This window comes from Lithobates pipiens, unplaced genomic scaffold (assembly GCF_037356315.1).
Source record: "Lithobates pipiens isolate NorthernLeopardFrog02 unplaced genomic scaffold, aLitPip1_a1.2 Scaffold_8, whole genome shotgun sequence".
Lineage (NCBI taxonomy): Eukaryota > Metazoa > Chordata > Amphibia > Anura > Ranidae > Lithobates > Lithobates pipiens.
In genome coordinates, this window is record NW_027507903.1 from 13532868 (window position 1) to 13557389 (window position 24522).

The window sequence follows — 24522 nt, forward strand, 5'->3', positions numbered from 1 at the left end:
TCAATTTTGTTTGGGGGCCATGTCGCACGACCGCACAATTGTCAGTTAAAACGATGCAGTGCCGAATCGCAAAAAGTGCTCTGGTCAGGAAGGGGGTATATCCTCCCGGGGCTGAAGTGGTTAAATAGATCTTATAATGTGTACCATGTTGCTACAATCAGCAGAATGTACCATCCATCACTATTAATACACCTGCTGTATGCCTCTCTGACTTACCAGAGTACACATCAATATCTCACTGCAGTCTGGGACATTGACATCTGAGAGGTTAGGGGTCCCATCGCTGGAAGAGGAGAGAGGTATGAATCCGTCATAGAATTTGAATGGCACGTCATCCAGGTAACTCATTACTCTGGGGATTCCAATGGGTGAAACCTAAACAATGATAAATAAATTAATGTCTTCTGGTAGAAGGGTATGATTCTTATTCATCGCGTAATAACTGGACTGTTCATGATCGTGTATCTTTCATCTTTCTTTTACGAAATGACAGCAACAACAAAAAAATAGCCCCATCTTAGTCCACCATATCCTAGGGCAGTGGTGGTCAACTTTCTTAATATGGGAGCCTCAAGTGCGGCCCCTAACATCACCAAAGGGCCACACATAGAATTCAAGGAATATTCAGTGTCAGAGACAGCAGACACACAACATGATATAGTCAAAGACTATGGGCATTAAACAAGCGATGGTCAAAGACTATGGGCATTAAACAAGCGATGGTCAAACACTATGGGTATGATACAAGAGATGGTTAAAAACTATGGACATGATACAAGAGATGGTTAAAGACTGTGGACATCATACAAGAGATGGTCAGAGACTGCAGACATGATACAAGAGATGGTCAGAGACTGCAGACATGATACAAGAGATGGTCAGAGACTGGAGACAGGATACAAGAGATGGTCAAAGAGTGCAGACATGATAAAGGAGATAATTGGAGACTGCAGATATAACACTGAAGATGGTCAGAGACTGTAGACATATTACTGCAGACATGATATAGGAGATGGTCAGAGACTGCAGACATGATGCAAGAGATGATCAGGGACTGTGGACATGCTGTAGGACAAGGGTGTTCAACTAGTGGCACGCGGAGCCCTCAATCCAGGAAAGCACATGCCCATGCTCTGGGATGGTGGGTCAGGAAGCCCAGATTGCAACGCGCCATCCCGGAGCATCACAGTGCATGGAGCCAACGGCAGCGGAAGATGCTTCATCTGTCCCAGGCTGAGTGATACCAAATGCACTTTGCCTGGGACCTTTCTAGCAGCCTGGAGAGCGATGTCAGCAGAAGATGGAAGAGGAAAAGTTCAGTGCATTAACCATTTGCTGACCACTCACAGTTAATTTACTGCAGGTGGGTGCTATGTATAGGCAAAGCAACGTAACCGTATGTTATTTTGCCTGTACAGACTCAGGGGGGCACCAGGCGACCACCCCAGCGTGCTACTGCTGTATACGCTGGACACAGTGCAATATGGATTCTGGTACTAATCTGAAGATTAATAAATAATCAATGACCTATTACAGTGGAATAATCAGGTATATACACTTGTGCTCATAAGTAGTGATGGACGAACCTCTGACGGCACGTTTCGCGGACCGCGAACGAGGCCGATAGTTCGCGAACCGTAACGTTGGCGGCGGGGCCCCATTGACTTCAATGGGAGGCGAACTTTGCAAACCTACAGGTCAAATTTGCAGCCACAAAATAATTACTAGCTGTGCAAACATAGTCCCACCACATGGCCAATGACATAACACATGTATGAGGTGAATCTGGGATCGACAACTACAAGCATTCTTTTTTTATATGTGAAATTGTTGTGACAATTCAGGACTGTGGAGCGCATGAAGGCAATGGAGGAGAGGGAAGGTCAGGGTAGGCAAAGAAGAGGGTGCAGGAGATGATCCCCAGCAGCGTGACATACAGCAATGACACCTGCACCGTGATAGAGAGCACTGACATCAGCAGTGTGACATAAAGCAATGACACCTGCACCGTGATAGAGTCATCTGACACCAGCACCGTGATAGAGATCACTGACATCAGCAGCGTGACATAAAGCACTAACACCAGCACCGTGATATACAGCACTGACAGCAGCACCGTGATAGAGAGCACTGACATCAGCAGCGTGACATACAGCAATGACACCTGCACCGTGATAGAGTCATCTGACACCAGCACCGTGATAGAGATCACTGACATCAGCAGCGTGACATAAAGCACTAACACCAGCACCGTGATATACAGCACTGACAGCAGCACCGTGATAGAGAGCACTGACATCAGCAGCGTGACATACAGCAATGACACCTGCACCGTGATAGAGTGATCTGACACCAGCACCGTGATAGAGAGCACTGACATCAGCAGCGTGACATAAAGCACTGACACCAGCACCGTGATATACAGCACTGACAGCAGCACCGTGATAGAGAGCACTGACATCAGCAGCGTGACATACAGCAATGACACCTGCACCGTGATAGAGTGATCTGACACCAGCACCGTGATAGAGACACCTGACACCTGCACCGTAAGCAGCCCCAGGAGGAAGTCAGCATAGCACAGGGATGGTGGGAGCCCCTCATAATGAGCATAGCACAGGGATGGTGGGAGCCCCTCATAATGAGCATAGCACAGGGATGGTGGGAGCCCCTCATAATATGCACAGCAGAGGTACAGCCCCAGGAGGAAGTCAGCACAGCACAGGGATGGTGGGAGCCCCTCATAATAAGCAGCCCCCGGAGGATGTCAGCATAGCACAGGGATGGTGGGAGCCCCTCATAATAAGCAGCCCCAGGAGGAAGTCAGCACAGGGATGGTGGGAGCCCCTCATAATGATCATAGCACAGGGATGGTGGGAGCCCCTCATAATATGCACAGCAGAGGTACAGCCCCAGGAGGAAGTCAGCACAGCACAGGGATGGTGGGAGCCCCTCATAATAAGCAGCCCCAGGAGGAAGTCAGCACAGCACAGGGATGGTGGGAGCCCCTCATAATAAGCAGCCCCAGTTGAAATAGGACACCGCTCAACCTCTTCAAACAGGAGGGTATGGACATATAGTACGGTGTGCTTTTTTTGGACAAGGAAGTGAGCCAAATGAAGAAAGAAGGTCTGTGTGCTTGATTAAAAAAATCGTTTATAGACATATACATGGTCTACTGGTCACATGTGTTGAATTCCTCCGAGATCCATGCCTCATTCATTTTTAGAAATGGGAGGTAGTTAGCACTGTCGTGAGCTAGGCGAGTACGCTTATCGGTCACGATCCCCCCTGCTGCGTTGAACGTCCTTTTCGGACAGGACACTGGACGAGGGGCAAGCCAACAGTTCGATTGCAAATTGGGCAAGCTCTGGACAGAGGTCAAGCCTGCCCACCCAGTAGTCCAGGGGTTCATCACTCCTCGGATGACACCTGTCGATGGGTCGGCTGAAAGAATGACCTCATATCCGAAGTCACCAACACATCTTCAAACCGGCCTCTTCTTGCAGGCGCTGTTGGATTGGTACCCGCAACTCCTTCTCTGGGAGTGGGAATTGCTCCTCTGCCAGCGCACGCAAAAGCAGAATGCAGCATTTCTCGAAGCAAGGCCTGGAAGTGCTGCATTCTGACAGCCCTCTGTGACGGCGGTAACATTCCCGCCATTTTGTGTTTGTCCCGGGGTCTAAGTACGTTGCCACCCAGTACTGGTCCTTGACCCTTATGCTTTTTATACGGGGGTCCCTATTAAAACACTGGAGCATGAAGGCCCCCATTTGCACTAAACTGGAAGCGGTGTGGTGGCCTGGCTCCTGCTCATCATCCAGGATAATGTCGTCCTCTTCATTCTCCTCTCCCCATCCAAGCACAACAACAGGGGTCCCAGAAAGGTTTAAAGCATGCTCTTCTTGCTCCTCCTCATCCGCCCCGGCACCATCCTCCTCTGACTCCTCTTCAGACTCCTGTTGTTGACTTGTCTCAGATAGAGTAGCCCCCCCTGGGAATTCATCCAGCATTGCGACTTCCTCATCTTCCCGCTCCTGCTCCTCCACAGCTTGATCAATGACACGATGCAATGCACGCTCCATAAAGAAGGCATAAGGTACCATGTCACTGATGGCGCCATGGCTGTGACTGACCAGTTTGGTGATCTCCTCAAATGGCCGCAGAAGTCTGCATGCGTCGCGCATGAGCAGCCACTGGCGCGGTGAAAAAAACCCCCAGCACCCCAGAACCTGTTCTGCCGCAGAGTTCATACAGGTAGACGTTAACTGCACGTTTCTGCTGGAGCAGCCTATCAAGCATATAGAAGGTTGAGTTCCATCGCGTCGGGCAATCGCAAAAATAAGACGTCTGACCGGCAGATTGTGTCGCCGCTGAATGTCAGCAAGGCGTGCCATGGCCCTGTAAGATCTTCTGAAATGGGCCGAGATTTTCCTTGCCTGCCGCAAGATGTCCTGGACCCCAGGGTATTTGACAACGAATCACTGCACGACCAAGTTTAAGACGTGTGCCATGCATGGCACGTGCGTGATTTTGCCCTGTTTTAATGCGTTAAGCAGATTGGCACCGTTATCACACACCACTTTACCAACTGTCAAATTGAGCGGTGTTAGCCACTGATCTGCCTGTGAACGCAAAGCTGAAAGGAGTGCCGGGCCAGTGTGGCTCTTGGCTTCCAGGCACAACAGACGCAGCAAGGCATGGCAACGTCTCACCTGGCATGTCGAATAGGTTCTGGGGAGCTTGGGCGGCGCAGCGGAAAAGGAGGAGTCAGCCGAGGAGGAGAGGGAGGAGGATGAAGTAGGAGGAGGAGGAGGAGAAGAAGAGCCAGGCCTGCATGCAATCCGTGGTGGTAAAACCAAATCTACACGGGTGCCACGGGTTACATGCTTGATGGCCGTCAGAAGGTTCACCCAGTGGGCAGTAAAAGTGATATACCTTCCCTGCCCGTGTTTGCTAGACCACGTGTCTGTGGTCAGATGTATCTTGGCACCGACACTGTGTGCCAGAGATACATTCACTTGCCGCTGAACATGGCCATATAGCTCTGGGATGCCCTTCTCTGAGAAATACTTCCTTCCTGGGACCTTCCATTGTGGTGTTCCAATGGCCACAAATTTTCGAAAGGCCTCCGAGTCCACCAATTTATATGGCAGTAGTTGGCAGGCTATCAGTTCTGACAAGCCAGCCGTCAACCGTTGGGCAAGAGGGTTATCCGGCGTCATCATTTTTTTACACTCGAACATTAGGCCCACGGAAGCCTGCCTTTTTGCAGAAAAACGTGAGCTTGGCGTGATGGAAGGTGGAGTGGAGGACAATTGTGAGGAGAGAGGAGAAGGAGAAGTAGAAGACGAGGCTGGACGGTGAGAGCCTGGAGTGTGGCTTTGTGTGTTCCGTTGCTCCCACTGGGCTCGGTGATGGCTGCTCATGTCCCTTCTTAAGGCGGTCGTCCCTAGGTGAGTGTTGGGCTTACTGCGACTAATGCGTTGACTGCAAAGATTGCAGATGGCAACGCTATTGTCAGCAGCGGACATGTTAAAAAAAGCCCACACTGCGGAGCCATGTGCCGGTGTCCTGGGAGTGCCAGATGTGACCGTACGTGGTCGATGACTCGCTTCTGATACATTAGCAGTCTGCTTTGTCCCTCCTGTGCAATGTAAGTTATTCCTGCTTCTCCTCCCTATCTGCTGGTCCATATCTCCCTCTGAACTCCCCTCCTCTTCCTCTCTTGTGGGCACCCACGTGACATCACTAGACACGTCATCATCGACGTCACCTTCCCCACCGCTATAAGTAGAGATCTCGGAGTAGGCAGCAACACCGGGGACCAACCTCCTCCTTGGGCTGATCTGGGTACTGTCGTCAGACTGCTGAGTAGCGGTTGTTGCTACCTCCTCTTCCTGATCCAATACCAAGAGTGGCTGCGCATCAGAAATGTCTTGATATGGATCGGAAAATAATTCCTGTGACTCAAGCGGAAGGTATGTGGTGGTGGTGGTGGTAGTGTTGTTGGTGGTAGTGTCTTTGGGGGTGCACATAGCAGAGAGTGAAGAAGAGGGTGCAGATCGAGAGGATGAGGAGGGTGCAGAAGAGTAAGGCTGAGTGAGCCACTCAACCAAGTCTGGTGCATCCTTTAAAGTAATTGAACGCACCTTCTGCAACTTCCCACTTTGGCTCAAGCCTGTTGCTCCTGCCCTACCCCTACCACCCCTGCGGAAGGGCCTGCCTCTTCCTCTGCCTGTCATTTTTTAAATGACCCTGTGACAAAACTCTCAGTCCCTATACTGATAAAGGACTGCTGCAGTATAGGGCAGCAGTCAGACTCAGCAGTAGTGCACCTCAACCCTATGTGTTGTGGACCTATACTAGTCCTTAAGGAATAGCAGACTGTACCGCACTCAACCCTATGTACTGTAGCACCCTAGACCTTACCAGTCTTTATAAGGACCTTTGTGGAACAAGTTGGTTGTGAATGATTAGCAGACTGTACCTCAGTCCCTATACTGATAAAGGACTGCTGCAGTATAGGGCAGCAGTCAGACTCAGCAGTAGTGCACCTCAACCCTATGTGTTGTGGACCTATACCAGTCCTTAACCACTTCCCACCCGGCCAATGCACATATACGGCCGGGTGGGAGCCGCCTACTCCTGATAGGACGTTCAGGAACGTCATTCAGGAGTAGCGGGATCGCCCGCGCAGCGGCGCGATCCCGATGCGCCCGTGTCACCCGGACACGGCGCATCTCAGATCGGCAGGAGGGCTCTGTGATTGGCCCTCCTGATCACATGACGGCCGTGTCCAATCACGGCCGTCATGTGATGTAAACAAACAGCCGGTTGCTAGGCAATCGGCTCCTCCTCTCCTCACACGGAAGTCACCGCTGAGGAGAGGAGAGCAGATCGCTGCAGCCGGCTGCTGATCAGTGAGTATGGGCTGCTTTTTACAGCTTTTTACTCACAGATCACCAGTCTAGTGTACACAGTAAACACACCACACAGTAAACACACCACACAGTATAAACACAATGTCCCCACACATGTCCCCAAAACATACATGTCCCCAAATAATAAAAACACATGTCCCTAATAATAAAAACATGTCCCCCACATATGTCCCACTAAAATCACATGTCCCAATGATTATCTGCACACATATGTACGTGATCACCTGCACACATATGTACATGATCATTTGCGTACATATGTCCGTGATCACACAAACCAATTATTATACACTTAACGGATTTTTTTTTACCAAAAACATGTAGCAGAATACATTTTGGCTTAAATTTATGACAAAATTTGATTTTATTGGATTTTTATTGAAGTAGAAAAAAGAAAATATTGTTTTTTTTTTCCAAATTTCCGCTTTTTTGCGCTTATATCGCAAAAAATAAAAAACGGAGTCGTGAATAAATACCACCAAAATAAAGCTCTATTTGTGCGAACAAAATGATAAAAATTTAATTTGGGTACAGTGTAGCATGACCGCACAATTGTCACTGAAAGCGCTAGAGCGCTGAAAGCTGAAAATTGGGCTGGGAAGGAAGGGGGCGAAAGTGCCCTGTATTGAAGTGGTTAAGGAATAGCAGACTGTACCTCACTCAACCCTATGTACTGTAGCACCCTATACCTTACCAGTCCTTATAAGGACCTTTGTGGAACAAGTAGGTTGTGAATGATTAGCAGACTGTACCTCAGTCCCTATACTGATAAAGGACTGCTGCAGTATAGGGCAGCAGTCAGACTCAGCAGTAGTGCACCTCAACCCTATGTGTTGTGGACCTATACCAGTCCTTAAGGAATAGCAGACTGTACCTCACTCAACCCTATGTACTGTAGCACCCTAGACCTTACCAGTCCTTATAAGGACCTTTGTGGAACAAGTAGGTTGTGAATGATTAGCAGACTGTACCTCAGTCCCTATACTCATAAAGGACTACTGCAGCAGAAGGGCAGCAGTCAAGTATAATATTCTTTCTATATTTGGAAGAAAGAATATTATACGTGTACAAGCCTATTACCATACCAGTCCTGAAAAGAACCTTTGTGGATCTAATAGTAACAGCTACTGATTAAACTGACTGTCCCTCACTGCCTCACACATAGCTTCCTGCCTGTCCCTATTTAAACTGACAAAACAGAGGCTGCTGGAACAATAACTTGAATAGCACTTTTGTGGACCTAATAGTAACAGCTAATGATTAAACTGACTGTCCCTGCAGCACACAGCGTCCTGTCACTCTCTCTACACTGACAAGAGACAGGCTGCTGCAACAATCAGTAGCACAGCAGTGCCTCAAACCTATATCAGGAACTACACCTAACACCTATACAAGTCCTGAAAAGAACTTTTGTGGACCAAATAGCTAGCGATTTGGGTCACTGCAATCTCTCCCTGCTCCACACAGCAACCTCTCCCTATAGTGACAGAAGAAAGAATGTAAAATGGCCGCCGGATCGGGTCTATTTATAAGTTAGGGGGAATGTCCAAGTGTCCATGTGCTGTAATGTCTCAATTGGCTGTCCTGTACCCCATGATGGATGTGTCATCAGGTCAAAGTTCTTTTACACAGTAAACACGGAAGTCCGCCGGGCGAACGGCGGCAATAGTCCGCCGATCGGGCGGACGGCGAACAGCCGAAATTCGCCGCAAAACGACCGCCGGGCGAACCGTTCGGCCATCCCTACACATAAGTTTACATACCCTGGCAGATTTTATCATTTCTTGCCCATTTTTCAGAGAATATGAATAACACAAAAACTTTTCTCACTCATAGTTAGGGTTTGGGTGAAGCCATTTATTATCAGTCAACTGTGTTTACTCTTTTTAAATGCTAATGGCAACAGAAACTACCCAAATGACCCTGATCAAAAGTTTACATACCCCAGTTCATAAAGGGAAGCTCCACACATTTAGAAGTCAGCAGCTACAAAAAGTGTAGCTGCAGACTTTTAATAATCAGACACGCAGCTGTCCCATGGTCCAGCGATGGGGGCCCACAAAGCCCCTCTCCTTTCCCCTCCATGGCCTCGGCATTCTAACTGTGAGTAGATTAAAAATTAGGATTGTTCAGCTGGCTGATGAAACCCATTTGTGCCTAATGGTACATCCAGCCCTAGCTGTGTTTACTCCGCATAGTGGCACTGCTTGGCATCGGGCAGAATAAAACACAAATCTCTTATCTGTCAGATGTTCCTGGCAGGATTGCTGCTGAAATGATGTTGATATTTTTATTGAATCCTCCTGTTATGTTTCTCATCAGAACACCTTACCTAATATTTTAATGACAGCAAGCGAGTAAACAGTGTTTGCAACATTCACTTTAATTAGAAACACAGGGTAAAGCAAAGACAAGGCTTAACCACTTAGAGAGCGGAAGATTTTCCCCCTTAATGACCAGGCCATTTTTTGTGTTACGGCACTGCGTCGCTTTAACTGAAAAGTGCGCGGTCGTGCGACATTGTACCCAAACATAATTGATGTCCCTTTTTCCCACAAATAGATCTTTCTTTTGGTGGTATTTCATCACCTCTGCGGTTTTTATTTTTTGCGCTATAAACAAAAAAAGAGCGACAATTTTGAAATAAAAAACAATATTTTTAACTTTTTGCTATAATAGATATCCCCCAAAAAATAAACAAAAAAAAAAAAATGTCTTCATCAGTTTAGGCCAATATGTATTCTTATACATATTTTTGTTAAAATAAAATCGCAATAAGCGTTTATTAATTGGTTTGCGCAAAAGATATAGCATTTACAAAATAGGAGATAGATTTATGCATTTTTATTATTATTTTTATTTTATTTGACTAGTAATGGCAGTGATCTGTGATTTTTAGCGGGACTGCAACATTGCGGCAGACAGATCGGGCACTTTTGACACTTTTTTGGGACCACTGAAATTTATAGAGCAATCAGGGATAAAAATAGCCACTGATTACTGTATAAATGTCATTGGCAGGGAAGGAGTTAACACTAGGGGGCGAACAAGGGGTTGAGTGTGTTCCCCGGGAGCTGTTTCTAACTGCATGGGGGCTGGGCTGACTGGAGGAGGAGAAAGATCGCTGTTCCTAATCACTAGGAACAGCAGATCTCTCTCTAACTCCCCTGTCAGAACAGGGATCTGTCTGTGTTTACGTTGACAGATCTCCATTCGGGCTCTCGATCCCGCGATCACGGGTGACGGAGGACATTGCGCACGCCGGCCACGCGCATCGGGTCCCCCACCAGACAGTGCGCACGCCTGCTATGGCTCCTTACAGGAGCCGATGTACACCTACGGTGATTTGCGGGAACATGCCAACCAGTGTTAATTTTGTCAGCAAATTTTGATTTAGTTTTAGTCTTATGCCTTGTACACACGGTCGGGCATTGTGACCACAAAATCCATCAGATTTTTTCCGACGGATTTTGTCTGAAACTTGTGTTGCATACACACGGTCGGACAAAGTTGTCGGAAAATCCGATCGTTCGAGACGTGATGACGTGCGTTGCGTACGACGGGGCTACGTAGAGGCTAGTAGCCAATAGCTTTGGTAATTTGATCTGAGCATGCGTGGCACATTGTGCGTCGGAATTCTCTACAAACGATCGGATTTTTTTTGTCGGAAAATTATAGATCCTGCTCTCAAATTTTTTCCATCGGAATTTCCGATGGAAAAAGTCCGATAGAGCCCACACACGATTGGATTTTCCAACAATATAATCCGATCTGACCTTATCGGAATTTCCGACCGTGTGTACAGGGCATAAGTCTAAGGACTAAAACGGCATTTTAGGTTTAGTCCCATTTTAGTCTTCTGAAAGTGTTTTCGTTTTAGTTTTAGACTAAAATGCCATTTTAGTTTTAGTCCCATTTGAGTCATAGTATTTTAGTCGACCAAAATCTCCAGTACATTTTAGTCTAATATAATCATTTTAGTCAACTAAAATTGAATGTGCACAGTACAAAGCCCCCCACCGCACACAGCCCCCCACAGTACACAGTCAACCACCCTCTGCACAATACAAAGCCCCCCACAGTACACAAAACACAGGCCCCACCCTCTGCACAATACACAGCCCCCCCCCTGCATTCCCAGGAGACCCCCAGTCTCCTGGGACAGCACTGCCAGTGTACTCTACAGTTAAGAATAAATTACTGCCAGCCCTTTCTCATACACAGCTCCTCCTGTGTCACTAAATGTACCTCAATAGCTTAGCTCTTGCATGGACCTGGCGGTCACGTGACTGCTCTCCTCCGAAGATTCATGGCTGGTCATGTGACCGCTCTCCTCCGCCAATCTAAAGCAACACTCGGAAGAAGAGAGCTGCCAACAAGAACAAAGCTATTGAGGTTAGAAGCTTCAGCTTACAATGAGTGACACAGGAGGAGGAGCAGTATAGGAGAAGGGGCTGCCAATGATTTTTTTTCCCTAATAATAGACTTTGCGGGGCGGCTGGCTTGACCACCAGCCCCCCCCCCCCCCCAATGTGTGGCACCCGTGGGGTTGGACCGCCCAATCCCCTCCCCCTACTGTGTTATATGCCGATAAATACAGTAAATTCATAAGGGTAAATGTCCCCCTCCTTGCCATTAACGTCCCGTTTTCTTTCCTTAACCCAAAACAAATTCTAATTTCGTCATAGTTTTCGTCAGTTGTGTTGTAGTTTTAGTTTAGTTTTCATCACTGTAAAAAAGCCTCTGACGAAAATTATGACGAAAACGTTTTAGTTGGCAAAATTAACACTGGTGCCAACCTGCCGCCTTATAACGACGGTGGCTGGTGGACAAGTGGTTAAAGACATTATAACCCTTCTCACCTGCACCTTGTGTTTTTCACCTGCATAGGATCTACAATGACCATGTAGTTTTATGGTGTCATTGAAACAAATTAAGGGTTATGTCCACATGGCATGGCTACCACGGACATGATAGCATGTTATGCCATGTCCCTGGAAAGTACGAGAGAACAAGAGAGACCAGAAAACATGGGACATAATGGGCACCATATCAATGAGTAGACATATGTAAAAAATTAAATATGCTAATTTATTAAAGAATAATGTTAAGAACATCATGAAACATCAACAATAATAACCCATAACATAACATCTAAAATCAGGGTTGTTATTGTTGATGTTCTTAACATTATTCTTTAATAAATTACCATATTTGTCTACTCATTGATACGGTGCCCATAAAGTCCCATATTTTGGTCTTTCTAAATGGTGTCATTGGTTGCCCTATACACACGGCCTATAGTAGAGTAAATCTTCAGGCAAGGCGCTGCACAGGTTAAAGTAATTGTAAAGGCTCGTTTTAAAAAACAAAAAACAAACATATAGTACTTACCTCCACTGTGCAGCCCATTCTGTACAGTGTGGCCCCGATCGTCCACCTCTGGGGTCCCCCGGCGGCGCCTCCCCGCTTCAGATAACCCCCTAGGAGAAGCTCTCTCCCAGGGGGGGGTGTTACCTTGCGGGCGTGCTTCCGAGTCCAGCAATTGCGTCCACAGACACAAATTCCGGACTCGGCCCCGTCTCCCTCCACACGCGCCAGCTGTGCTACTATTAATCTATCCAATCAAGAACTGGGACCCCGTGGAGAGAGAGACAACACGTCCCCGCCGAGGGAAATACGGGGGACAGGTAAGTAAAACGGGGGGGGGGGGCAGGGGGCCGGTCATAGCATAATCATAAAAGGGGGGGGGGGGTTGGGGAATTTGGGATTTTAAATTCAGCCATGGCCAGGTATGGTCATGTGCCTCCATCCTTATCATTGTGAGGCAAGGGAGCAAAAATGCAGCATAAAAAACACAAAAGATGCAACAAAACAAAATATATAAATATATAAAGTCCCACCCATTTTGTTGCATCTTTGCTGCTTTTTTTGCTCCTTTTCCCCATTAATGCATAGGATGCATTGAGGTGAAAAAACACAAGGGTTTACAACCCCTTTAATGCATGGCCTCTGTCTGTAGTGGAAGGCCAGTGTTGCCAGCTGTCAGTATTTTTACTGGCAGCCAGTAAAAACTTGGCACTTTTCTTCTGCCAATAAAAGAAAAAGATTGCCAGTTATAAATATGTCTGTGACGTCCGGAGCCGCTGGAGAGAGATGGGGCTCAGCTACGTAATTAGGGGTATGCTGGGGAGGCCGCTACACACAGAAGGTTTTATAGCTTAATGCATTAAGATAAAAAAAACTTCTGCCTCTACAACTCCTTTAATATCTACCTTAAATCACATTGATAATTACATATTGTGCTTGTTTGTAGCTTAAAGAGGAGGTTCACACAAAAATGGAACCTCCCTCCGCTTTTTGGAACCCTCCCTTCCTCTGGTGTCACATTTAGTACCTTTCAGGGGGAGGGAGGTGCAGATACTTGTATAATACAGGTATTTGCACCTACTTCCGGGCATAGACTCCTGCGGGAGTCTACTCCTCTTCCGGACCCCCCCGCTGTCTGAAACACATAGGTCCTGGAGACAGCAGGGAACATCCAGATTGTGCAGTGCGACTCACGCGTGCGCAGTAGGGAACCGGGAAGTGAAGCCGCAAGGCTTCATTTCCTGATCTCCTTACCGAAGATGGCGGCGGCAGCACCCAAGAGCTGAGTGACAGATCGGTTTCAGGTCCAGAAATCGCGGGCGCCCTGGACAGGTAAGTGTCCATATTTTAAAAGTCAGCAGCTGCAGTATTTGTCACCGCTGACTTTAAAAAAAAAAAAAAAATTGGCGGACCTCCGCTTTAAATACTGAAATTTGCACTTAAAACTGTAATTTTGCAACTTTTGGAAATTACAGTAAAAACAGTCAATTTTGGGTATCATGTCAGTAAAATTCAAGCTGGTAGGTTGGCAACACTGGGGTGAGCACTGACACTTCCTGTGAAGAAACAACATCTCCTGCAATTGCTGGGTCTCTCCATCCAGCACTGGTGCAGGTGAGAGCTACACAGTAATTAGAATTGACACAGTCACAAACAGGCAGAGCGATTACCAGAGAAATCCCCAGGATGGAAGAGATTTGTTTTTGTCACATTAGTGCTCCCACATTTGTGATGCAACACAGAGGAAATGGTGAGGCATGTACTGGACGCTGTGTGACCCGGAACAAGAAGTTGTCTTGTCCCTTTAGAGACTAGCCAGGTGAATGAATACATGGACATACGGTTCACAATCACTGCTGTAGGGGGTTTGATCAACCATGAACTACAAACTGCAGTCACAACATGTGAGCCAATCAGTGCCAGGACAAGGTCACCTAGAGCCCTGGGCGAACATGCCAAATTGTGCCCCCTCCCCCAAGATGCATGAGCATTATGTGTCAGCAAAAATCCCCCCCCCCCCCCCAAAAAAATGGAGCACTTAAGCACTTATATCTGCATGCTTACCGCCTAAGCATAAATTCCCCTTCATCCCAATAAAAATCCACCCCCTCCTGAAATCCCCTTCCCAGCACCAATCTGCCCCCCCCCCCCCAGCTCAAATCCTCTTATTCCACATGTGCCCTCAGCATAAATCTCCCTCCCCCCGAATAAAATACCCCCCTCCTAGTGCAAAACCTTATTCCTATTACAAAGGATGTTTACATTTCTTGTTATGGGAATAAAAGTGATAAAACAAAAAATTAGACAGTGTAAAAAAATAAAATGATAATAATAAAAAAAATTGAATTGTCCCACGCAGAAGCCATTTTTCCCTCTGGAAAGCAGAGATCGATGTTTTATTATTTTTTTTATCTCATCCTTTTCGGGGTAGAGGAGATATCTGGGGGTATTATTGACCCCCATATCTCTCCATAAAGAGGACCTGTCATGCCTTATTCCTATTACAAGGGATGTTTACATTTCTTGTAATAGGAATAAAAGTGATTAAAAAAAAATTAGAGAGTGTAAAAAAAATTAAATAAAAAATAAATAAATAAATAAAAAGCGTCCCCATCCCCTCTAGCACTATACCACCTCTAACTCTAAACTGAAAACCTGCAAAAAAAAATACAAAATTTAAAGCGTTGCCTTTTGGAGATTTTTAAGTACCGTAGTTTTGCACCATTCCACGAGTGCAATTCTGAAGCGTGACATGTTACTTGGCGTCGTATCATGTTTTATACCTTAACAAAAATTGGGTTATATGTTGTGTTTTTTTTTTTTTGCATTAAAATTCATTAAAGTGTATCTTTTGCCTTGTACACACGATCGGAATTCTCGTCGGAAAAAAGCTCTGATGGTTTTCCCAACGGAATTCCGACGGAATTCGGCTCAAGCTGTCTTGCTTACACACAGTCACATCAAATTCCGATCATTTATAACACGGTGACGTACAACACGTACGACGGGACTAGAAAAAGGAAGTTCAATAGCCAGTAGAGCTGCGCGATTAATCGTTATAAAATCGCGATCTCGATTCTCTCCTCTGACGATCTCTCCCACTGAGAATAGGCGATTCTTTCATATAAACAAGTGGAGAGATTATCTGCTCACTCAGCTGTCAAAATAAAGCATCCCGGGCAATCTGCCAAGTTTAGAACTTGCATGAAACATTGTAACTAACTTCTTAGATCAAAGGCATAGAACTTCTTGTGTAAACAAATAATCTGGGCAGTCTGCCAAGCTTTCAACCAGTGTAAAATGCAGGAAGTTTAACCACTTAAAGTCTAAATCTTTTTCTGACACTTCTTTCTTAAATTAAAATCAATATTTTTTGCTAGAAAATTACTTGGAACACCCAAACATTAATAAATAAATAAAAATTATAATATATATATATATATATTGTAGACATGTCACTGGAGAAGTGGTTGAGGGGGTGTACATCTCACCTAGGTTGCTACACAGTGTGAGATGGTAAGTCCAGGATAGGATCAGTTTCTCAGCAGCAATATGCTGCTGAGTTGTTATTTAATCTTGCCGGGCCTGGGTTTATATGGAATGGCAGGTAGGTTTGGTAGAGGGACCTGTCATTCCACACCCCCCATCCCTCGTTCCAGTTCTGGGTTTTGGATCAGGTGAGCTTTGATCCTAATTAGCCTGGGAAGGTAAAGGCTCTGCGGGCCTGCAGGTGTTCGCTCTCAGCCAGGGAAACGAACAGTCTGTGTGTTTGAGGAAGCTGCAAGCACAGCCACTGCTGGAGCTAAAATCCACCCTGCGATATCCAGGCGAAAGACGCTGTGTTTATAAGTGTCAGATAGGTGAGAAGAACCTGTTAGTAAGCGCCCAGCCGGGCTAGGTTGTTTGTTTTTGTTATTATTTTGTTCCTGTTATACACAAGAAGCACGGTGTTGCTGTATACTTTGTTTGTTGGACTGTTTGTACCACGAATAAACGCCAAGGTCTGCTTTATAAAGTCCAAGTCTGCTGTGAACTGTGTCCAAACACACCCTACCCCGGGAAGATCCCTTACAATTGGTGGAGAATGCGGGCAACACGGTTGCTAGGGGCAACGGTGTGGACAGACTTGGCTACAGCTGCTGATGTCCTGGGTGAAAGCTGCAACTACACTCCAAGAACAGTCCAGCAACATGGAGGAGATGCTGAAGCAGTTTATGCAAGTGAGTTTGCAACAACAGCAGGCTCAGACAGAGGCCAATAGACGACATGAACAGTCCATGGCTGCACAACAACAACTTATCGAGCACCTGATAGCAATTCGAGAGGCGCCTGTGGTTGCTAATCCACCCACAGTGATGGGAGCCGCTCCAGAGATTCTTTTTGGGAGAAGGACTGTGCAGAAAGCGCTGCAAAAGATGACTGCTGAGGACGATGTTGAGGCCTTTCTAACAGTATTTGAGCGCGTGGCTGAGCGAGAGAAGTTACCAGCCGCTGAGTGGGCAGAGGTAATTGCGCCCTATTTAACAGGTGAACCCCAAAAGGCCTACTATGACCTCAGTGAGCAAGAGGTTAAGGACTATACTCGGCTAAAAGAGGAGATACTTGCCCGACTAGGAGTTACTACTGCAGTCCGTGCCCGGAGGGTACGCAACTGGAGCTACAGTCTGGACAAATCAGCGAGGTCCCAGATGTATGACCTAATCCATTTGGCAAGAAAGTGGTTGGAGCCAGACACTTCTACTCCTGCACAAATCCTAGAGAAGGTCGTGATGGATCGCTACCTCCGAGCGCTTCCTACTGACCTGCAACGCTGGGTGGGACAAGGTGATCCTAAGAATGCAAACGAACTTGTCAACCTTGTGGAGAGGTTCCAGGCGACTGAGGACTACCTCCGTGATGTTCCTGCAGCATCTTCACCTCCCCGGAGCGCCAGATCTGTGCCGTCAGCTGGTAAGAGACTTCCATCTATTGGGGGAGTGTGGAGGGGTGCTGATGGAGGGAAAAGGGCTCAAGTGGTGTCTCAGGGAAAAAAGACTGGTGATGGTCCCGGGTGGCTAAGGGGCTCTGAAAAGGACTCCTTGCCAAAGAGACCAGGCCCTATCCAGTGTTGGAGATGCCATGAGGCGGGACACGTGTCGGCCCATTGCCCTCTTACCACTGAACCCATGGAGTGTGACGCTAGCCGGCGTCAGTCGCTGTTTGCGGAACCATCTTGTGCTGCAGTTCCTGGACTAGAGACTGAACCGCAAATCTGCAATATTACCATCAATGACCTTCCCGTTGAGGCGTTAATGGACTCGGGAAGCCTCGTAACCTTGGTGCATGCTAGCCTGGTGGCTGGGGACTTAGAGTCTAAAAAGCATATGAGTGTTGTGTGCATACATGGTGATACAAAAGTGTACCCTATAGTGCTGGCTAAAGTCGGGACTGAACAAGGCACCGTACAATATGAAGTGGGTGTGGTAAAAAACCTCATGCATAGTGTAATATTGGGGCGCGATTTTCCATTATTCTGGGCTCTCTGGGAAAAAAGAAAAATCCCCAAAAGGAGTGGGGATACCTCTAAGGGGGTTGCTTTGTCCCCTGTGAATGATAGAAGTGTGCAGGATGAAAATGATTGTTCTCCTTTGCAGGTCCTGGCTGGGGAGGAGGAGGCTCCTCCCACTGAGCAAAATATACTAGACTTAGAGGTGTCTAGGGATAATTTTGGCGCTGCACAATTACAGGACCCCACTCTCAAAAATGCGAGAGAGCAGGTTGCTGTTATGAATGGGGTACCTCAGGAACCAGATGCTGAAAAAAGATTTCCACATTTTTCGGTGACTAATGATCTTTTCTATAGAGTCAATAAGGTTAAGGATGAGATTGTGGAACAGCTTCTGGTACCTAAGCCGTACCGGCGTCAGGTGCTTGACATGGCACATAACCATGTTCTTGGGGGACACTTGGGGACTGACAAAACGCGAGAGAGGGTTCTCCAGAGGTTTTTTTGGCCGGCGATATATGATGACATTAAAAAATACTGCGAGTCGTGCCCCACATGTCAGGTTAGTGCCCCAGTGTCACATTTTCGCAGTCCTTTGGTTTCGCTCCCTATTATAGAGGTGCCTTTTGAGCGTATTGCCATGGATTTAGTGGGTCCCGTGGTAAAGTCAGCTAGAGGACACCAGTATATTTTGGTAGTCATAGATTATGCGACCCGCTATCCTGAGGCTGTACCCTTAAGAAACACTGCATCTAAAACAATTGCACGTGAGTTGTTTTATATGTTCTCTAGGACTGGGATCCCCAAAGAAATCCTAACTGACCAAGGTACGCCATTTATGTCAAAACTGATGAAGGAAGTATGCAAAATATTTAAAGTCTCACACATCCGTACCTCTGTATACCACCCCCAGACGGACGGATTGGTGGAGAGATTTAATAAAACTTTGAAACATATGTTGAAGAAAGTGGTGGGAAAAGATGGTCGTGACTGGGATCATTTATTACCCTACCTCATGTTTGCTATTAGGGAGGTGCCCCAAGCATCCACAGGGTTCTCACCATTCGAGTTGGTCTATGGTCGTCACCCTAGGGGTCTACTGGACATTGCAAAAGAGACATGGGAGAGTGAGTCCACCCCATACAAGAGTGTTATTGAGCATGTAGCACAAATGCAGGACCGTATAGCCACTGTAATGCCCCTGGTAAGGGAACACCTCCAGAGAGCTCAAGAGGCCCAAAGTAGAATTTACAACCGGTCCGCAAGAATCAGGACATTCAACCCAGGCGATAGGGTCCTTATACTAGTCCCCACTGTTGAGAGTAAATTCTTAGCGAAGTGGCAAGGTCCTTATGAAATTGTTGAAAAGATCAGTGAGGTGAACTACAAGGTGCACCAACCAGGTAGAAGGAAGCCTTTCCAAGTTTATCACATAAACTTGATCAAGCCCTGGAAAGACAGGGAATCCTTGGTGGCGACAAATACTGTTAATAATTTGTCACCACCAATCCCTCCAGTCAAAGTAGGTGATGCTCTATCAGTGTCACAGAAACAGGAGGCTCTGGAATTTTTACAGAAAAACAAAAACAAGTTCTCTGACCTCCCAGGGCGTACCCACCTCATCCATCATCACATTGAAACTGAGCCTAGAAGCAGAGTAAACCTAAAGCCCTATAGGATACCGGAGGCACGTAGGAAAGCCGTATCTGACGAGGTAAAACGTATGCTTGATCTGGGGGTAATTGAGGTGTCACAGAGTGAATGGTCCAGCCCGATTGTGCTAATCCCAAAGCCCAATGGAACTTGGAGGTTCTGTAACGATTTCAGAAAGTTGAATGAGATCTCCAAGTTCGATGCTTATCCTATGCCCAGGGTAGATGAGTTGATTGAGAAGTTAGGTAACGTCAGGTACATAACCACCCTCGATCTCACAAAGGGCTACTGGCAGATTCCACTTTCTGACGAGGCTAAAAAGAAAACTGCATTCTCCACCCCTGATGGGCTATTCCAGTATGTAGTGATGCCATTCGGGTTACATGGAGCGCCTGCAACTTTCCAGAGGTTGATGGACTTGATTCTGCGACCACATCGGGATTACTCAGCCGCCTACCTCGATGATGTGGTCATTTTTAGCCCTGATTGGGAAAGTCACCTCTGTAAGGTACAGGCCGTGTTGGATACCATAAGTGATGCAGGGTTGACCATAAATGCCGAGAAGTGTGCTCTAGCCTTAGAAGAGGCCAAATATCTGGGCTACATTGTTGGGAGAGGATTGATTAAGCCACAGCTAAATAAAATTGAGGCAATACAGAATTGGCCTAGACCCCTGACAAGGAAACAGGTTAGAGCTTTCCTGGGTATTACCGGTTATTACCGTAGATTTGTGCCGAACTTTGCCTCAGTTGCTGCTCCACTAACTGACTTGACAAAGGGCGGAAAGACAGCAATGGTCACGTGGACCCCAGAGGCCGAGAAGGCTTTCCAAAGCCTTAAGTCTGCCTTGTGCCGACCACCTGTGTTAGTTACCCCCAATTTCAGGCGAGAATTTCTGGTCCAGACAGATGCCTCTAACACAGGCTTAGGTGCAGTACTCTCACAAGTAGTGAATGGTGAGGAGCATCCGGTGACATACTTGAGTAGAAAACTAACCCCGGCCGAGAAAAATTATGCCATTGTGGAGCGAGAATGTTTGGCAGTGAAGTGGGCCCTAGAATCTTTAAAGTATTACTTGCTAGGCAGGAAATTCAAGTTGGTGACAGACCATGCCCCCCTAACATGGATGAAGTTAAACAAGGAGAGAAATGCAAGAGTGACTAGATGGTTTCTGTCCTTACAAAACTTTAATTTCACTGTGGAACACAGGCCAGGGAAATTACAGGCAAATGCTGACGCATTGTCGAGGGTGAGTTGTCTGTGGGGACAAAAGGCTCAGCCCTCCGGTCTGAAAAAGAGGGGGGGGATATGTAGACATGTCACTGGAGAAGTGGTTGAGGGGGTGTACATCTCACCTAGGTTGCTACACAGTGTGAGATGGTAAGTCCAGGATAGGATCAGTTTCTCAGCAGCAATATGCTGCTGAGTTGTTATTTAATCTTGCCGGGCCTGGGTTTATATGGAATGGCAGGTAGGTTTGGTAGAGGGACCTGTCATTCCACACCCCCCATCCCTCGTTCCAGTTCTGGGTTTTGGATCAGGTGAGCTTTGATCCTAATTAGCCTGGGAAGGTAAAGGCTCTGCGGGCCTGCAGGTGTTCGCTCTCAGCCAGGGAAACGAACAGTCTGTGTGTTTGAGGAAGCTGCAAGCACAGCCACTGCTGGAGCTAAAATCCACCCTGCGATATCCAGGCGAAAGACGCTGTGTTTATAAGTGTCAGATAGGTGAGAAGAACCTGTTAGTAAGCGCCCAGCCGGGCTAGGTTGTTTGTTTTTGTTATTATTTTGTTCCTGTTATACACAAGAAGCACGGTGTTGCTGTATACTTTGTTTGTTGGACTGTTTGTACCACGAATAAACGCCAAGGTCTGCTTTATAAAGTCCAAGTCTGCTGTGAACTGTGTCCAAACACACCCTACCCCGGGAAGATCCCTTACAATATATATATATATATATATATATATATATATATATATATATATATATATATATATATATATATATATATATATATATATATATATATATATATATATATATATATATATATATATAATTTTAGCAGAGACCCTAGGGAATAAAATGTCAATTGCTGCAATATTTTATGTCACACTGTGTTTGCCCAGCAGTCTTTCAAATGCAATTGTTTGGGAAAAAATACACTTCAATAATTTAAAAAAAATAAATAAATAAACAGTAAAGTTAGCTAATTTTTTTTGTTTTAATGTGAAAGATGATGTTACGCCGCGAGAATCGTGAGAGAAACGTGGTCTATCTTCTAAGCAAAAAAATCGTGATTCTCATTTTAGCCAGAATTGTGCAGCTCTAATAGCCAGTAGCCAATAGCTTCCGTCTCGTAGTTGAATCTGAGCATGCGTGATTTTTGGCATGTCGGAATTGCTTACACACGATCGGAATTACCGATAGAAAGTTTTTCCGTCGGGAAAATTGAGAACGTGCTATCAATTTTTGGCTGGCGGAAATTCAGACAGCTAAATTCCGATGGAGCGTACACACGGTTGCATTTTCTGATGAAAAGGTATTTTTCTGGCCATAATTCCGATCGTGTGTACGCGGCATATTACCCAAAAAAATTGCATTTGAAAAATTGTTGCGCAAATACAGTGTGACATAAAAAATTGCGACCATTTTAATCCCTAGGGTTTCTGCTAATATAATATATATAGATGGATACATCTATAGATCTATAGATATATATCTATCTATAGATAGATAGATAGATAGATAGATAGATTAGATATCTATCTATATATATATATATATATATATATATATATATATATATATATATATATATATATATATATATATATATACATATATACATATATACACAGTGCCTTGCGAAAGTATTCGGCCCCCTTGAACTTTTCAACCTTTTGCCACATTTCAGGCTTCAAACATAAAGATATAACATTGTAATTTTTTGTGAAGAATCACCAACAAGTGGGACACAATTGTGAAGTGGAACGAAATCTATTGGATTTTTGAAACTTTTTTAGCAAATAAAAAACTGAAAAGTGGTGCGTGCAAAATTATTCGGCCCCTTTACTTTCAGTGCAGCAAACTCACTCCAGAAGTTCAGCGAGGATCTCTGAATGATCCAATGTTGTCCTAAATGACTGATGGTGATAAATAGAATCCACCTGTGTGTAATCAAGTCTCTGTATAAATGCACCTGCTCTGTGATAGTCTCAGGGTTCTGTTGAAAGCGCAGAGAGCATCATGAAGACCAAGGAACACACCAGGCAGGTCCGTAATACTGTTGTGGAGAAGTTTAAAGCTGGATTTGGATACAAAAAGATTTCCCAAGCTTTAAACATCCCAAGGAGCACTGTGCAAGCGATCATTTTGAAATGGAAGGAGTATCAGACCACTGCAAATCTACCAAGACCTGGCCGTCCCTCTAAACTTTCAGCTCAGACAAGGAGAAGACTGATCAGAGATGCAGCCAAGAGGCCCATGATCACTCTGGATGAATTGCAGAGAACTACAGCTGAGGTGGGAGAGTCTGTCCATAGGACAACAATCAGTCGTACACTGCACAAATCTGCCCTTTATGGAAGAGTGGCAAGAAGAAAGCCATTTCTCAAAGATATCCATAAAAAGTCTCGTCTAAAGTTTGCCACAAGCCACCTGGGAGACACACCAAACATGTGGAAGAAGGTGCTCTGGTCAGATGAAACCAAAATCTAACTTTTTGCCCACAATGCAAAACGATATGTTTGGCGTAAAAGCAACACAGCTCATCACCCTCAACACACCATCCCCACTGTCACACATGGTGGTGGCAGCATCATGGTTTGGGCCTGCTTTTCTTCAGCAGGGACAGGGAAGATGGTTAAAATTGAGGGGAAGATGGATGCAGCCAAATACAGGACCATTCTGGATGAAAACCTGTTGGAGTCTGCAAAAGACCTGAAACTGGGACGGAGATTTATCTTCCAACAAGACAATAATCCCAAACATACAGCAAAATCTACAAAGGAATGGTTCACAAATAAACGTATCCAGGTGTTAGAATGGCCAAGTCAAAGTCCAGACCTGAATCCATTCGAGAATCTGTGGAAAGAGCTGAAAACTGCTGTTCACAAACGCTCTCCATCCAACCTCACTGAGCTCGAGCTGTTTTGCAAGGAAGAATGGGCAAGAATTTCAGTCTCTCGATGTGCAAAACTGATAGAGACATACCCCAAGCGACTTGCAGCTGTAATCGCAGCAAAAGGTGGCTCTACAAAGTATTAACGCAAGGGGGCCGAATAATTTTTTCACGCCCCACTTTTCATTTTTTTTATTAGTTAAAAAAGTTTCAAAAATCCAATAGATTTCGTTCCACTTCACAATTGTGTCCCACTTGTTGGTGATTCTTCACAAAAAATTACAATGTTATATCTTTATGTTTGAAGCCTGAAATGTGGCAAAAGGTTGAAAAGTTCAAGGAGGCCAAATACTTTCGCAAGACACTGTATATCTCTCTCTCTCTATATATATATTGTGATATTGGGGTGTTTAGCTCAATTGGTAGATGCATTTTTTAGTCCACATCAGGCAGGCGTTGGTGGTTAAGGGCCTGGTAGCCCACGTTTATTATAAGAAAAACAAAATATTAGTCCATCCAGTAATCCCACGCAGGGGTCCAAGCTTAAATTAAATACAGAAAAATCCAAACGAAAATGCTAGCCCACCTGGCTACTCTTCAGCAGTAGTGCTGCTATAGGTACTTGCCCCTCAAACGAGCTGCTTGGATACACACAGTCTTAGGCTCCTTGGACACACACAGCTTCAACCCTTCAACGCACACAGCTTTGGGCTCTTTGGACATGCACACAGCTTCAAGCTACTCCACTCTACCATCCCTCACCAACAGCCCTTCATTATATGGCCTGTGTGCAGCTGGGCACACACCCTGCTCGTTATCACCAAGACCTGGACACAGGGTTGGAGATCCCTCTTTCCTCCAATTTCACAGGGACAGAGCCTCGCTCTGTCACAATATATATATATATATATATATATATATATATATATATATATAGATAGATAGATAGAT

At 45.7% G+C, this 24522-nt stretch overlaps 1 protein-coding gene across 2 annotated transcripts in view; it reads right to left on the reverse strand.

The window, feature by feature from the left end:
* Positions 1–24522, reverse strand: part of LOC143963743 (uncharacterized) — a 70843-nt gene that overhangs the window by 41780 nt on the left and 4541 nt on the right. The window contains exon 2 of one of the 2 annotated variants that reach the window (XM_077473468.1): positions 217–375. The exons of the other annotated variant lie outside the window; for it this stretch is intronic. Within the exon in view, the coding sequence (XP_077329594.1) occupies positions 217–348 (132 nt within the window). The 5' untranslated portion in view covers positions 349–375. The remainder of the gene's footprint in view (positions 1–216; positions 376–24522) is intronic. 2 annotated transcript variants of the gene reach the window in all.